At 50.0% G+C, this 16,465-nt stretch overlaps 1 protein-coding gene across 5 annotated transcripts in view; it reads right to left on the bottom strand.

Annotated features, from left to right (window-relative positions):
- The window catches only part of COLQ (collagen like tail subunit of asymmetric acetylcholinesterase), a 56,895-nt gene that overhangs the window by 27,294 nt on the left and 13,136 nt on the right, over positions 1-16,465 (bottom strand). For 3 of the 5 annotated variants that reach the window (XR_011496501.1, XR_011496502.1, XM_014859471.3), the window contains exons 2-3: positions 2,670-2,782; positions 1,384-1,485 (exon numbers count right to left, since the gene is read on the bottom strand). Coding sequence is in view for 3 of the 5 variants with exons in the window: in XM_014859471.3 (XP_014714957.1) it covers positions 1,384-1,485; positions 2,670-2,782 (215 nt within the window). In the remaining 2 variants the exon portion in view is untranslated. Of the gene's footprint in view, positions 1-1,383; positions 1,486-2,669; positions 2,783-7,025; positions 7,547-9,947; positions 10,146-16,465 lie in introns of those variants that run through there. The other 2 variants (XM_014859472.3, XM_070493134.1) reach the window with 2 other exon arrangements.

Here is a 16,465-nt window from a genome sequence, read left to right as displayed (position 1 = left end):
GACAACGCCACTGCTCTCATAGACCCTGCTCTCATTGACTCTTTCTGTCAAGAGCCAGACAGTAAATGGCTTCGGCCATGCCTCTGATACAGCACCTCTGTCACAACTACTCGGCTCTGCCCTCGTAGGGCAAAAGCAGCCAGAGACAGTACAACTTTGACGACAAAGACAGGCTGCCGCTGGATTTGACCCGGGGGCCATAGTTTGCCAACCCCTGCCACGGAGCTTACATTTCACAGAGGGGAGACCAAAGGGACCAGGGACAAAAAAACAAATAAGAAAACTATGACAGCATGAGAAAATTATGCAGAGAATTAAAATAGGTCATTGGGATGGAGAGTGATGGAGAAGGCTACGGTAGCCTGAGTGGTTGAGGAAGGCCTTTCTGAGGAGGCGGCGTGTAAACTGCGTTCCTAGTGACAAAGGAGCTGGCCATGGTAAAACCTAGAGGGAAGAACATTCCAAACAGCCGGAGCCACAAGCACCAAGGACCTAAGGCTGGAAAAAGCGTGGGAGCTTGAGGACTCAAGAGACACACTGTGTCTGTGTCAGTGGACAATGTTGGTTGTACGAGATGACATAAGAGATACAGGCTGGGCCCCCTCATGTGGAGCTTTGTAATCCAGGGTGGGAGTTTGTCTCTTAGTCTTCCCATGATGGGAGCCACAGGAGGGGTTACCCAGGAGGGGTGACATAATTCCTAAGGCACTTGGGGAACTGACTGCTCCTGTACCCTCTTTCTTTTCCCCATGGAAGGCCCAGCGCCCCAGGCCAGGGAATGTTCCTCCTCGATGGAGCCCCTCTCCCACTCAGGCCCAAGGAGCTGGGAGTCTGTGGGACAGGGTCTTTGGAGGGTACTCTTGTTTGCCTAGAAAATCCTTTCTCTAGCATTTTGTCTTCTCCTCACTCTTCCCTTTAGCTTTGGTGGGGAGAGGTAGGCTGCTTGGGAGCAGTATCTGGGGGCCAAATGAGCTCAGGATAATAAGTTCCTGTTTGCCTCCACTTTCCTGCACTGCTTGGAGGCTCCTCTGGGTCCCCTGGTGGGGTCAATGGTCACATAAAGGGCAACCCATTGTCATCAAGTGTTTGATGATAACTATAATTATAACCACATCCATCTAGGCAGAACTCCGTTTGGTCCCCCTCAAAATCCAGTACTGCAGGGGCACTTATTGTCCCCATGGCAGAGATAAGAAAGTCAAGGCTGGCGGACAGAATTCACCTAGAGAAGAACCAGTGTTCTATGCTTGTGGCTCTGGAGGTGGAGAAGGAAAAACAGCCCCCATATCATGCTAAGAGGAGCAGCCCTAAGAGGCTCTGCCCAGCGGGCTTCGCTGCTCTGAACAGAAGACAGCGGGACGGGGTCTGGAGGAGTGCACCCACCTGGGGGCCGGGAGGCCCAGGGGAGCCAAGTGACCCTTGCACGCAAGGGGACTGCGCGGTCTCGAGTTCCAGGATAAGATTCTTCATGTCTGGGGAGAGAAGCTTCAATGCAAAGCAACACAGGGTTATAGGTCAGACTTGGGGGACAAAAGAAGAGTCACCACACTGGACACAGACCTGCCCCATAGTCCAGCTCCTAAAACTGGCACTTCCCTAATACCCCAATGGGTGTCCCAAGAAGACGACCTTCAGGGCCACCAGTTTCTATTCTCTCATCCACTCTTGAGATGTGCCTGGCTTGAATGGATTACAGAGATACAATGGCCACTTTGGATGGAGTTAGGAAGCTCATTTCTGGGGACTTTATCCAATGTCTAGGACAACACTGTCCAATAGAAGTAAAATGTGAGCTGCCAGTGTGAGCCACATAGGTAGTTTAAAATTTTCTGGTAGCCACATTAAAAAGGTAAAAGGAAACAAGTGAAATTAATTTTAATAACATATTTTATTTAACCCAATATACCCCAAATATTATCACTTCAGAATATGCTCAATATAAAACAATTACTGAGATATTTTACATTCTTTTTTTCACACTGTCTTCAAAATCCAGCATGTATTTTATACATCCAGCACATCTCAACTCAAACTAGCCACATTAAAAGTGTGCAATAGCCACATATTGCTAGTAACTACTGTATTGGACAGTACAGGTCTAAGAGTTTCTAGAAAGATCTGCGAATTCCAAGTCCCTAGAATGCCCCAGTCTGTTGTCTTTTAGGTCAGCTTCCCAAACCCTGCTCTTTTCCTCACCTTTTCCTTTCTTCTCAAATTCTGTTCCCTCTCACAACTCATTATGGCTACAGGAGGACCATTTCCCGTGTCGCTTCATGGAAATGGTCCACGTTAGATATGGGCTGTGGAAGGGAATTTCATAAATACTTGGAGAGAATGAGTACAAAAGAGGAAATTCCATATCTGAGCAGCTGATGGCAGCCCAGAAAGTTATAAATTCATCTTATTGTTTTCAGGAAGATGAGGCAGTTTGCCACATGCAAGTCCCTGCTGAGAAGAATCTCCCTCCGTAACCTATTTAAGACAGTGGGAGAATGGACACACACCAGAAACCGAAAAACGTCCATCCAGGGCTCAGTGAGGAAAGGGTTGGTCCCTCAGAAAAGCTTCTGGAGGCAGCTCACTTCGAGTGGTGGGGCAGTGGGGTGGGGCTGTGCAGTGGGCACCGAGCAGCTGCATTTCTGTTCTCTCGCGAGGCCTAAGGTACTCACCGGACTTCGGCCCCCTCTGAAGAATGGTGGTGGGAACAGTGGGGGTGGAGGGGGCGTCAGCAGGCAGCATGCTTTGTGGCTGCCACGCTTCTTCTGATCCAGGCCGGGAAGGGCTGTGCAGAGAAAACTTTTGCTCATTAGCATGGGGTCAGTGCTATCGGGCCTCGGTCATGCCCACCAAGCCAAAGGGAGACCCACGTGGCCACCCAGACTCCCACATCTGATTTCTAACCATTAGATGTGAGCGTAACTCCTGTTTGCTACTTGGCGTAGTCCTCCCTGGCCCTTGCTGGATTAAGGTGGTTAATAAATGAGCAGAGGTTATGAACGCTGAGACTGTTATAAGGTCCATTTCCCCTTCTTCAGAGACTGATTTGTCACTTTGTAGATGTGGCAAAGAGTGCAAAGTTCAAAGGGACTCCTAATGTGCCCCAGTAGCTGAGGAGAAGGAAGTGTTTGTTAATAGCTTTGATGTTGTTCTCAGAAGGAATTGTTCAGCCAGGGCGGGAGGTAGCATGATTACAAGAGACCTGGAGCCATGATTTCAAACACATATTTGACACCAGGCTCTACGCACGCATTCGGTGTCACCCATGCTCACTAGAGAGTTACACTTTAAAGTCTCAATGCATAGCTGGTGAGGAGATGAAGGGAGGGCCCTGGACCCTTGTAGTTTCGTTGTCACATGGAGTCTCACTGTCACACGTTCAATGTCACATGTGACATTTTAACGTATACAATGTTAATATATGTTCAACGTTGAAACTTACAAAAAGGACACAGATCGAAAGTATACAGCCCAGTAGATTTCTACAAATGAACACACCGTAGAAACCAGCATCTGGATCAAGACACAGACCATAGGACTCCCCAGCCTCCAGGGGCCCCGCCAGCTCCTCTCCAATATCTGCGCTGCTCCCTCTCCAGCACCCTGACTTCTAACCCTAGGGATTCATTGTGCCTGTTTGGGGACTTTATATGAATGGAATCATACAGTATGAACTCTTGTGTTTGCCTTCTTTTGCTCAACACAGGGTTTGTGGGGGTCATCAGGTGGTTGTTTGTAGTAGTTACTGCTGAATAGAGGTCCACTGTGTGACTAGACCACAAATCCTTATCTATTCTGCTGCTGCTGAACTTGGGGTTGATACCACTCCACACCCACCAGAACGGCTAAAATGCAAAGGAAGGAAAATAGCAATGTTGGCAAGGCCGAGGAACAACAGAACTCTCATACATTGGCTGGAGAGGGTATCAATTGGTTCATCCTCTTTGGAAAACTGCTCAGCATTGTCTACTAAATCTGAATATAGGTGTACATTATAGCCCAGCAGTTTCCCTCTTAGGTATTTACCAACAGAAAAGTGGGTGCGTGTTCACCAGAACACATGTACTAGAATATTCATAGCCATAATACCCACAATTGCCAAAAGCTGTAATTTTCAGTTCCCAGTTTTGGTCCCATGACGGTACCCTCACCTCCACCCTTTCACCGAGCCTCTGACCTCACAGAAGACGGGCGCGTCATCCACCACATGCCTCTCAACTCTGAACCCAGTTTTCAGTCTTGTCTCCCAGGGGCCAGTGCTCACCTACATTTCCACCCTGTATTCCAGGACCTGCCTTCAGACATCAGGCAAGTGCTGGGTGCTCCCCAGAAGTCATCAGGTTGTGCAGGCCACTTGTGTCAGCCCCAGAGCTCCCAGGAATGGTCGCTCCATGCACATCCACACCCTCACACCTTCAATGGAAGAGCATTTCACTGGCCTGGGCCAATGATCCTCAGCCCTCTCAGATCCAATGCCCATTTTTGTGAGAAATATTTTGTAAAGACACCTTCATTATCCTGAAATGAAATTCATAAATAACACAACATACCTATGCAATTTTTAAAAATCAATATAATGCTCTGAATGTAATATAAAAGATATAAGAAAAGCAATTTATGATAGAAAAATGTATCTTTTGATTGTAAGTGGTCAGGCACAAGTACATCAGAAAACATGATATAGTTGGATATTTACACCTACCCATGGACTCACAGAGAATGTGACAGCTACAAATACAGGTCGTAGCATCGGCAACTCAAATGCTACAAGGGGTACGTCCACCATGTGAAGTGATTTTCTCAAATGATAAACCAGACTAGGTAACACTTCAAACTGAACAAAGCCCAATAATTACTCAGTAGCTGTAGTCTCAGAAAACTCAGTTTAATATTATAATTCAAAAAATGTTGATGTGAAGGAGAATTAGGCTCTAGGATGAGATAATTATATACAGGTATGAATATTCCATGTGACATTTCCAAGACCTGTAGGACATGGAACCATTCTTGGTGCATGATTCTGTCCCACCCATTGCAGGCCACCCCTCATCCCGGGCCCAGCTCAACAAAGGCAGTGATGCCACCCACCCCAGCCATTGTGACAACCGGAAATGAAAATTTCTGAAGTGGCTCTGTGAGAAACAGTTGGCTTATCCCATACTTGGTGATTGGCTTGGTCACAAATGGTTCCACAGAATCTGGCACCGCAGCACCAAGGCAGCATCTGCTGCCCCGGCTGCGTAAGTTAACAAGGAATCAAAGGAATTCAGAGAAGCAAGAAAGAGGAGCTTGCCCGCTGGGAGGGACATGGAAGGCTTTCTGGAAAAGGTGGCATTCATGTTGGTTCTAGAAGATGAGGGAAGAATAAGACAGAAAGTTTTCCAGACTCAGGAAATATCTGGGGAAGTCATGGGTACTTGAGCAAAGCCTTGAAAGCCTGGATGGGGTGAGGGTGTTGGAAGAAAGGAAGACTCCATGTTCCAGTAGGGACATGACACTTTCCTTGTATTTCTCTCCCTCTTCCTCCTCCCTTCTCTCTCCCTCTTCTCTTTCATGCTTCTTTCTGTGCATCTGTTTCCATTCTATCTTCTTTAGCATCTTCACTCTCCCCATCCCCCCATGACGGCTGACCAGTCTTGCTTCAACTCTTTCATCTCTTTTGGCTGGAACAGCCCTCTGTGGCTCTTATTTCAAACATCCATGGCAGGGACTCTGACTGCTCTGCTCATCTTTTCCAGCCAAGTTCAGGTCGCTGGGACAGCCGAGCAGAACCCACCCAGGCCAGGTCTTCAGCGGGATCTCTGGATCTGTTGCTGCTCAATTGAGGCTGTGGGAGAAGGTTCTCTGGAAGGGGGCAACGGCAGGCAGGCACCCCGTATATGTTAAATATAGCACAGAGGCAAGACGTTTCAAGGTGTTGGTCTAAAGGGAAAGGAGACTCTTGAAAGAATAGTTGGGAGTGGGGAAGGCTGGAAAGTTGGTTCGGGGCTAGACAGTACAGTTTTTGATCGCCCACAGAAAGGTTTGGGCTTTATTCAAAGAGCAGTAGGGAGCCACAGAAGGTGCTGAGTAAAGGAGTGATAGGATCAAAGTGGCAGTGGAAAGGACTGTGTGCAGGAAAGGTGGGGTGAGGAGAGCTTGGAGAATGGGGAGCAGGCAGCAGGCCGGATGTGCAGGTGGCCTGTCAGGGCCAACACTGGCATGGAAGCAATGAGGACAGAAAGGAAGGGGCCGATGCAGACATTCCTGGGGAGAAAGAATCTGGGGGCCAATGTGCTGCAGGAGTGGAAGAGGAGGAAGACTCAAGGGTGGTTTTGATGCTACAGGGGACCTGGGGCAACAGTGGTCAGAGGAGGAGACGGGAAAGTCCGAGGAGGCACCAGTTTGTGGGCAAAGCTGCCAAATTCAGTGTTAGACATTTGTTCATTTGAGCACAGGCTTTACCAGGCACTGGGCTGCCTCCACCAGGAAGCTTTCCTTGATTCCCAGGCCAAACTTGAAGGGTCCTGCTATGCTTTTCTCCAGGTTTGCCTGATGTTAGCTCTTATCCATGGGGTGGAACTGTCTCCTTGTGTCTCTCTGGCGAAACTGTGCTTTCTGGGAGGACGGGAGCCACTTTTTATCCCTGCATCTAGCACAGGACTTGGCATACACTGGGTATTCCACAAATGTTTGCTGAATTAATTTAAAAAAATTTTACTATATGCCAGGGCCCATGTAAGTGCTTTGCACGTATAAATTCACCTAATCCTCAGAGCAACCCTGAGAGTTAAGTACTATTATTGTCATCAACATCATCACCCCCATCTTACAGATCAGTTAACAAAGTCAAAGAGGTGAAGCAACTTGCCCAAGGTCATGCAACTAGTAAGCGCCAGAACCAGGAGTCCTTCCTCTCAATCTCCGTGCTATGACTGCATGGAGGTGGAAATACAGGTCAGGAGCCAAGAAGGCGGCGAGGTGGCCCCTAACAACCACCTGAGACCTACAGTATCAATGCTCTCCACCCAAGCCCGCCAGGAACGCACCTGAGGTTGAACAAAGCTGGCTTTCTTGACTCATCGCCACAGGGAGGGTGCACACCAGGGGAACCGTGGGGCATCTCGGCGAGAGGGTGTGAGAAAGGATTTATTCTAGGATTTAGGCTTTTGCTAGGTGATGCTGGGCGAGACGATGAGGAGGCACGGTCTGGCTCTGCTCTGGATGGGTTGCTGTGGGGAAGCAAGGGCTAGTCTATGACTGAGTATCTGAACTCTTATCTGGACGAGGAGAAGACCGGAGCGAGACCGAGGCTGTGATGGTCAAGAAGCAGCGGTGACTCACGATCACGGAGAAAGGGATAGTTGGTCATCTTTGTGGTTTACGATAGTCTTGGTTTGTCTGTGTCCGATGTGGTTACAGGGTGGCCTTGTTTTTGTCCTGATCCATCAAAGTCACAGAGTGGCCTTGACACGTTCCGTGAAACGGTGTATGTTCAACAGGAGGACACCATGGCCTGGCTGTGAGTGGCAGCCCTACTCCAGCTGTCATGGGCTGCTGTTCTCTTTCTCTGTGGTAAGATAATATGGCTGTATTGTTACAAAACTTGCCTTCTCCTCAAGTTTCTCCAAGTTTCTTTCCTGGAGTGTTGAGTAGGCTAGGAGTGGGCAGCTTCCGTTGCTCCTCCCTGCCTGGGGCGTGTGGAGAAGCTGGCAGACACGCACCAGCACTCCAGAACCCTCCCTGCAACCCGGGGCTGCAGGCTCCTTTGCCTCTGTTTGGCCTCAGCAGACAGCTAAGCGCTGAGGCTGTGGTTTTCCGCAAAGCCTCTCCCAGCCGGGAGCACCTGGGAGGCTGGCAGGTTCACATGGCTAATTTGCACGCCTCACCATTTATTTTTCCAGACCATATACGGCCTCCGATGCCTCCCTTCACCCCACACCCTGTGCGGCCTTCTACTGTTGAAAGATCTGTATCACTGAAAGCAATCACTTCTCTCATTTCTTCCTGGAAACCAGAGAACTCCTCAGTGAAAACAAAGCATCAGTTGCTTTCCTGTTGAGGCATCCGCATTGTTCCTCCCTCCTTGGCCCTCCCCGCCCTTTCCTCCTTGACTTAACTTCATTTTCAGCAGGTGAAGACTGGCTATTTCTGCCCGCCCCCCCCCAACTCCCTGGAGATATTTGTTTTTAGCACAGTCTAGTTTATTTACAGCTCATTCCAGCTCAGAATATTTCCATCAGGTGGACGTGTTTGGGAACAGCTTCCTCCCCACCCCTCCCTCCCAGTCAACTAAGCCAGGACTTCACATGTCTATTTTGGTGTCATCCAAGTGGCCTGTGGGTCTCTCTCAGGACTCTGCTGCCCCCGTGGAATCATGTCTGAGCTCAGGGCCCAGCCTGGAGAAGCCCCAGCAGACTCTGTTGTAATGGAAACAATCGTGTGTGTGTGTACACGGGGCCTGCAGAAACCTGGGTGCGCTACGTGGCTCCACCCCAGGCAGCTGCCTTGGAAATGCCAACTATCACAGAATTTCAGGACCCCTTGCCCTGACTTAAAGACACCAAGGTCATACTGATGTGGCCACTGCAGTGCCAAATCGTGGGTAAACAATGCGGAGTCTAGCACAGGCTTTTGGCGAACTTTTGGGGGGATTTTTGCTGTTGTTGATGTTGGCTTTGCCCTTTGGACTCAATACCCACTTGACTCTTGGGTAAATCCTTGGAAAGTGATTCGCTCCAACTTAGTCTTGGAAATATAGGGGCGTGGATCAAAGAGTGCGAGTCTGAGTGCAAGTGATGCTGCAACCTGGCATGACTCCCTTCTTCAGTCTGAGACTCGGTTTCCCCATCTGTACCACAAGGAGTTTGGCCCAAACCATCTCCAAAGTCCTCTTTGTACATACAACACCAGGATCACCACTGTGTCCATCTGGATCTCCCACTCACAAGACCAGCCTGTCAACAGGGTACTCGAGAAAGCCTTTCCCCATTTCTGCCTCTTTTTTTTTCACCAAGCAGCACCCCCTCAAATCAAGCAAATGTGCCATTAGAAGCCACCAAAGGAAAGAAGTGACATAAACATCCTGCCTTTGCAGGCTGGGAAAATTACAGGTGCAGCCATACGCTCACTATTCTGCAACGGCTCATGGAGTTGATAGACTGTTCTACTTCCTGCTTCCTCCTCCTCCTGCTTTGGGCCATGCCCTGCCTGTTGGAACTTGCACCAGAAGGAGCCCAAGGAGAGGAGAGGTGAAGGGCACATGCTCTGAGACATCACTAAGTGTTCTGACCATGAGTCGGATGGCTCAGCTACAGTGAAGTTCTCACGTTAACTGGCTGTAACTTGCCTGCTTTTCCCTGATTCATGTATTCCGGAGTTGGCCTCACCTACAGCTTTCCTTCAAGCCCCACCCCATCACCCCTGAAAAACAAATTCTGATCCTAAAAGTTGAAGGTATTCCAACTTCTCTGAAAGGCACGTTAGGAGTCGGCCGTCTTGCAATTCGCTCTGAGCAGGCATGGGGGCAAGGGAGGACACAACCTACAAAGAAAACGATTAGGCCGTTTGGTGGCTTCTGCCCGTGGGACAGTGAGCTGCATGACCCCAAGCCAGTCAGCCCGGACAGTGATGGAGAGCGTCTCTCCACCCGCTGCCAGGGGCGGCCCCGGACCACAGAACACGATGTTGCTTCAAAGCCAAGAGAGCAGCAGCTGCCAGCCTGCCCCTCCGAAATCAAGGTCACAAGAGGGGCACACACAAGTGCACACACACACACGCACGCGTGGATGCCAAGGTCCCCACAGACTCCACTGTCAAACCCCTTTATGGTGCAATTCCAACACTGCTGAGAAGTTTAAGATTTAAAGGCTACCGAAACTCCCAGAACCAGTCAGCTGTCTGAGAGTCTTTTTTTCCAAAACCGCACATGCACATACAAGCGCACGCACACACACATTCACACAACTCACCCCAGCAGCGAGCTGAGTAACAGAGCAATCCTGAAATGGTGAGCAGATGAGTAAGGCTGAGTGACGGGCCCGTCATTGTAGGCCACCCCCGGGGCCGACTGGCCGCGGAACACAGCCGGCAACAGGCTGAGATTTGTCACGCCCCCGAGCGCTCCCAGCGCCTGGCCTGCTGGGCATCTGGGGTGGGAGTCGGCCAATCCCTGCCTTGGTGTTGCGTCTGCCCCAGATGCCAGGGGTCCAGAGGCCAGCGCTGAGCTCCTGGGAGCAGGAACAGGGAGGCAGTGCTCCGGCCTCTCAGGAACCTGCACTAGGCTGGGGAGAGAAAGTGTGCCCCTGGCCCAGAGGAGGAGGCGAGGGTGGGAGCCTGGCAAACTGATTGCCCCCGTGAGCAGCCAGGAAACGAGTGTGATGCATCAACAGGCTGCTTTTCACACGGTGCAAAAGCTGCCCTGTCAATACTGTTCTGGCAAGCCTCAAAGGCACCCCCACTGCCATGGGTCAGGAGGGAGGGCGCCCTCCTCTGCCTCAGGGAAGGTCTTCACTGCCAGGATCCCTCAGCTTTCATCACGCCTGTGCCAAGGTGCTGCCAACCAAGCCAAACTTAATTCAAAAAATATACATATGTATATACTGTATTTCCAAAGGGCCCGCAGAGCAAACCTTTTTAGATGAAGCCTGCCTGTAAGCTAATAAAGTGGCATATATGAGACACACGTGGAAATCTGCTGACACTTTACAGGCATACCCAATGCACACTCACGATATTCCAGATCATGAAAGACAAGATTATTAGTACTTAGCAATAAGCACCGTTGTTTTGACCGGCTTAGTGAAGACCATAAGCTATAGCAGGAGTCCGCAACTTCTTCTGGAAAGAGCCAGATAGTAAACATTTTAGGCTGTATGGGCCACATGGCCTCTGTTGCAACATAACTCTGCAGTTATCCACAAAAGCAGCCAGAGACAGTGCATAAAAGATGGAGTGTGCCTGTGTTGCAATAAAACTTTATTACAAAATAGGAGGCCAGCTGGACCTGGCCCGCAGCTGTAGTTCACTGAGCCCCGAGCAACAGCTTCCCAAAGAAAGGAGAGTTCCTGTGTTCATTTACTGCTTCATTCATTCAGAAACACACTCTCCTCCGATGTGTGCTGGACACTGACTAGACACATTCCTGCCGTCAGGCTGTGATGGTCAGTGTCGTGGAAAGAGTAGGGCAAACCTGGAGCTGGAGTCCTGGTTTTGCCACTTCCTAGCTGAACGACGTTGAGGAAGTTATCCACTCTCTCTGAGTCTCAGCTTTCTTATCTGTAAAGCGGGTATAGCGAAACACACCTCGCTAGTTTCTTGTGAAGATTAGGGCTAAGGCTTTTGGGGCTCCTGGCACAGAGTAGGGGCTCTTTCACCAACATTTTCGTAGATAACTATCATACAAGGTAGAAAAAGAGAAGTGGCTAACATGGGGCTGGGGTGTCCAGAGGGATTTACAGCAGGAAGTGATGGGTACCAGCTGGGGCAGGGGGCTACAAGTGAGCAATCAGGGAAAGCTTCCTGGAAGAGGTGGCATTTGCGTTGAGCTTTGAAAGCAGAGAGATTTGCTGGTACCAAGGTGGGAGGAGTCAGAGAGGAAAGAGTTAGGCTCTGTTCCTTCTCTGGGGCATTTCCCTCTGTTCTTAGAAACACAGGGTCTAAGACGTCAGGGAAAGCAGCACAGAGGGCATGAAGTGCTCAGTCCTGGATCCCAGACAGTTGCAGAAACACCATCTGCATCCCATTTTCGTAAATTCCCCCATGCTGGGTCATATTCCTGCAGCTCTTCATTTTTCAAACCTCATTTCAAAATGAGCATTGACTTTCTTGCATTTGTCATCAAACTTTTCCTTAAAAGGTTTACACATGCGAAACATTCAGCTATACTTTGTTTCATTATTGTAAAAACAAAGGCGACTGGACTAGACAGTCGCTGAGATTTGGCTAGCTCTGCGGGTGTCTGCATCTCTCTTTTGAACCTAACGACTCAGGCTCACAAACCTCTCTTTCTGTCTTTCTCCTTTCTATGCTTCTCTTTTTCTGCAACTCCCTTTCCTGTCTCAGTCCCATTCTCTCTGTCTCCCTATCTCTTACGTTGTCTCATTCTCTGTCTCTGTTTCTCCAAGCATCAACAGTTGAATTTCCTTAAGTCAAGTGCCTGGATGTATGCTTGACTACTGTTACCCGCCCTTCAGCCAAGCGTGCCAGCCTGGGATTAGGGACCCTGGTCTCCAGCCCTGGTGTGGCCAGTAACTTGCTATGTGACCGTGGATAACTCACTTCCCCACTGGGCCTTGGTTTCCCCAAATGTAAAACGGGAGCGTTGCACCAGATGAGCTCTACGCCCTTTCCAGCTCTGGCTTCTACCAGGGGCTATGACTCCTGAGACACAAATGGTCCTTCCTAAGGGCCCTGGACACGGATGGAGGATCACTCTCGCCCCCTCTCCCCTAGAGAGCAATCCTTGCCCCGGAGGCCGCCAGCCTGCTGAGTGGCTCAGGTTCCTTGCCCAAGCACCAGCTCACCACAGCAGAGCTGCCTGCGAAATCTAATTCATAATAAAAGTTTCCGGGGCCTTCCTGCCGCTGTCAGCAGGTGTCATATTCACAGTATTTTGTCTTAATTGCAGCTCTGGGATTTATCAACCAGGCCAGAAGACCACTTCTGGAATACTGCCTCCCTGGGCACTGTTCCAGAAGTTCCTGTCCCCACTGTGGCCACACGCAGGCCTGTTCCCTGCTGATCCCCACCAGAGTGGAGTCTGCTTAGTGTCTTCCCCCTTCTGTGTCTCCCACCCCTGCTGCACACAGACATGCCATGGCTTGGATAACTCAGCACCCTTCCCAAGGACCCAGAGCTCCCAGTGTGAGGCAAAGACAACCACGTGTCTGAGGGCAGAGCTTAGGGTCCCACCAGCCCCAGGGCACCTCAAGTCTGCTGTCACCTCCCCAAACCTGGGCAGGCAGAGAAGTAGGTTGGAGGACATGGGTTCTACCTTCCCACTGACAAAGACTCTCTCTTTGACCAAACTTTGATCAGGCTCTCAACAAGGCCACGAACTTGGGCATCCGTGTTCATCCTCACAGAGACCGGTTTTAGCAAGAGTTCTGCTAAGCCAGTGTAGAGAGAATCCTCACCCTTGATATCTGATCACACTCAAGATATCTGATCAAATTCCTCATCCACTCCCCACCCCCTTGATATCTGATCACCCAGGCCTGCCTTCAGCAAGGATCCTGTTAAGTGGGTTTAGCAACAATTCCCCTCCCCTTGACATCTCCTCTTAGTGATTTTCTATCCACCCATGCCCCATCACACTCCTCGGTTATAAATCCCCACTTGCTCCTGTTGCATTCGGAATTGAACCCAATCTCTCCTCCCTATTGAGATAGTCTTGCCACCAATGGCAATAGTCTTAAACAAAGTCTTCCTTATCATTTTGACAAGTGTCAGAATAATTTTTTCTTTAGCATGACCTCCAGATCGACTGTTTTACTCAGGGGAGCCCTATACAGATTCTACTTCAGCCCACAAACATTTATTGAACACTTACTGTGTGCCAAGTCTTTGCAATTCACCAGGATACAGAGATGAATAAGCCCATGATCGAGCCTCTGGAGGGCAAAGAGTTTTCATCTCATCTGCTAACTTGAACTGATTCATAGAGATTTCCTGGAACACTGTGTTAAAAAAGACTCTGAGGGGTTCCGGCCCGGTGGCACAGTGGTTAAGTGCGCACGTTCCGCTTTGGCGGCCTGGGGCTTTGCCGGTTCAGATCCTGGGTGCGGACATGGCACCACTTGGCAAGCCATGCTGTGGCAGGCGTCCCACATATAAAGTGGAGGAAGATGGGCATGGATGTTAGCTCAGGGCCAGTCTTCCTCCGCAAAAAGAGGAAGATTGGCAGCAGATGTTAGCTCAGGGCTAATCTTCCTCAAAAAAAAAAAAAGAAAGACTCTGAGGAAGGAGGGTGGTGGCTGATTAGTATTGCACTTCCTAAGATGAGAGGAAGGAGTGGCAGCTGTGCTGCATACTTGCTGACCCTGGTTTAGCAAAGTCCTCGGCGTGAAACAATGACAGCACTGGGTTCCACACTTCCCACGCTTTATTGCCTTTAATCCTCACAGCATGATTATCCTCATTTCACAGAGGAGGAAAGGACTCTTGGAGAAGCCAAGTCACTTGGTCCAGGCCACACAGCTAGTACAGAATTGGGGTGAGAGTTCAAAAGGAATGTTGCACACAGCCCCTTACCCAGCCCCTAGGGGACAGCTCTCCATCCGACCCCTCCCCCGACTCCTGCTGTTCCTACTGCTCTCCTGGAGCAGGGCCCTTTCCCTGTGACCTGGCCTTTCCCTGGCCGGCAGGCTCTCTCCACTCCCAACTCCTAGCCCCTGACTTTATGTCAAGAACCTCTTCAGCAATGGGGCTGTGCAGAGAAGGCTGGCATCCCCCAAAACGTGTGCTCCCCTCCCACAGCCCAGAGCTGTCCCTGAGGAGCAGCTGCAGTGACAACCTGCTGGGGCACGTGACTCTTCTTACCACAGTTCTGCCTAGATGCAGAGGACTCAGGCCCTGGGGGATGGTGGAGCCACAGAAAGAGAGGGCCTGCATCCCTGACTGCCAGTGTGGAGGCGAGCTGCCCCCAGCTATGGACACTGGACTGTTGGGTGAGCAGAAAATAAACTTCTATTACATTATGTCACTAAAATGTTGGCGCTTGTTTGTTACAGCAGACAGCATTACCCTAACCTGGCCATGAGGCGCCAACCGTGGGAACATTCAGGAGCATTCAATATCTTTCTATGATCCCCTCAGCAAGCCCACAGGTGTGGATTAGTGTCCTCCTTTTCAGACAAGGCTCAGAGATTTAGGGATGCATCTAAGGTCACACACAGCCAGGATGCAGTAGGCCAGGAGTGAATCCAGATGTCTGACCCTGGAGACTTCTGGATACTTGGTTACCAGCACCAAGACCTCTCCCCACTCCCACACACCCCAGCCAGAAAGAAGGAGCAGAGAACCTCAGAAAAAACGGCAGGCGGTGTCTCAGGGTTGGAGGCGTTTACCAACACCCAGCTCCGTGTCTTTCTAGTCAATCTCTACACTTACTCATCTTTGGGGCCTAGCTTCCTGGTTTGCAAAGTCATGAGTAGACAGTCCTAGTTGCCTCCCTGACTATCCCAGCCACGGAGAGGGTTCAGTCACAGGTGCCAGTGGCCTTCCGTCAAACGTGCATTTACCTTCTCTGTTGCAGAGTTTACTCTTCGAAGTGGGCAACGAATGTGCAACTCATTTTGAAATCCATCAGAAAACAACATAGGTGGGTAAGCAGCTGCATGATAGAGCCAACCCAGCAGAATGACGACCATCGCAGGGTCTGAGTGGCGGTCTGTCTCTTTGCTAGGGCTGCCATAACGAAGTCCCTGGGCAGCTTAAACAATAGAAATTTATTCTGCACAGTTTTGGAAGCTGGAGTCCAAGGTGAAGGTTTCATAAGGTCTAGTTTCTTCCGAGGCCTCGCTCCTGGGCTGGCAGACGGCCTGCTTCTGCCTGTGTCCTCACATGGCCTTTCCTCTTGTTCTGCATCCCCGGTGTCTCTGTGAGCATCCAAATCCTCTTCTTTTCAGGACACCAGTCAGTTTGGATTCGGGCCACCCACATGGCCTCAGTTAACCCTCATCACCTCTTTAAAGCACCAGTCTCCAAATACAGTCGCATTCTAAGGCACTGGGGGTTAGGGCTTCAACATACGCACGTGCAGGGAACATGTCAGCCCGTAACAGTGGGCACAGTGATGTTCCCTGGAGAATGCTTTCCACTTTTTTGAATGTTTGAAATTTTTCATAATAAAAAAGAATAAAATTAAAAAATGTTAAGTAGGCAACAGAGAACCGGAAGATACCTCCACAAGGGCAGGATTGGGGGTGGGTGGGTCTAAGGCCCTTGTCGGCAAATATCTGAATGGCCCCCGGAGCAGCACAGAGCTAGGGCACTAGCACTGCCTGGAGAAGAGCTCGAGCAGGTAACTGAATCTCCACGAAGGACTTGAGCAGGACGTTCTCCTCTGCGCCCTCAAAGGGATCCCTTGAGGAGGAAAAGTGTGGCCTAGCCACGAGGGTGAAAGGAAGTCATCTCCTATGGGTCGTTATGTTATAATAAGTCATGTATCAGAAGCGACTCCTCTGATTGTGCATAGGTTCAAGGAGACACGCCCATTTTCTTTTCCTCCCACAGGGGAATTTTTTTGGACCTTATCTAAAGGAAGGCATCTGCTTTTTCGAGTTCAAGTCCTAATTTGACAAAATGGCCTGTGGTAAATAGAGAGGAAGGAGGAGACAATGTTATTAGGAGCCAAGGAAACATCAAGAAACCTCCCCGAGGCTGGCTGCGCCTTGGCTCTGAATTCGATTATAGCAGCCAGCATAAATCAGCGAGCGCTATTAAATCTTCTGCTATGGCTCGACAGGGGAGCCCGGTCTCTAGAGTT

Source organism: Equus asinus, chromosome 21 (assembly GCF_041296235.1).
Source record: "Equus asinus isolate D_3611 breed Donkey chromosome 21, EquAss-T2T_v2, whole genome shotgun sequence".
Classification (NCBI taxonomy): Eukaryota; Metazoa; Chordata; class Mammalia; order Perissodactyla; family Equidae; genus Equus; species Equus asinus.
Note: the sequence above shows the minus strand (reverse complement) of the source record. Positions and strands in the feature narration are given on the sequence as shown.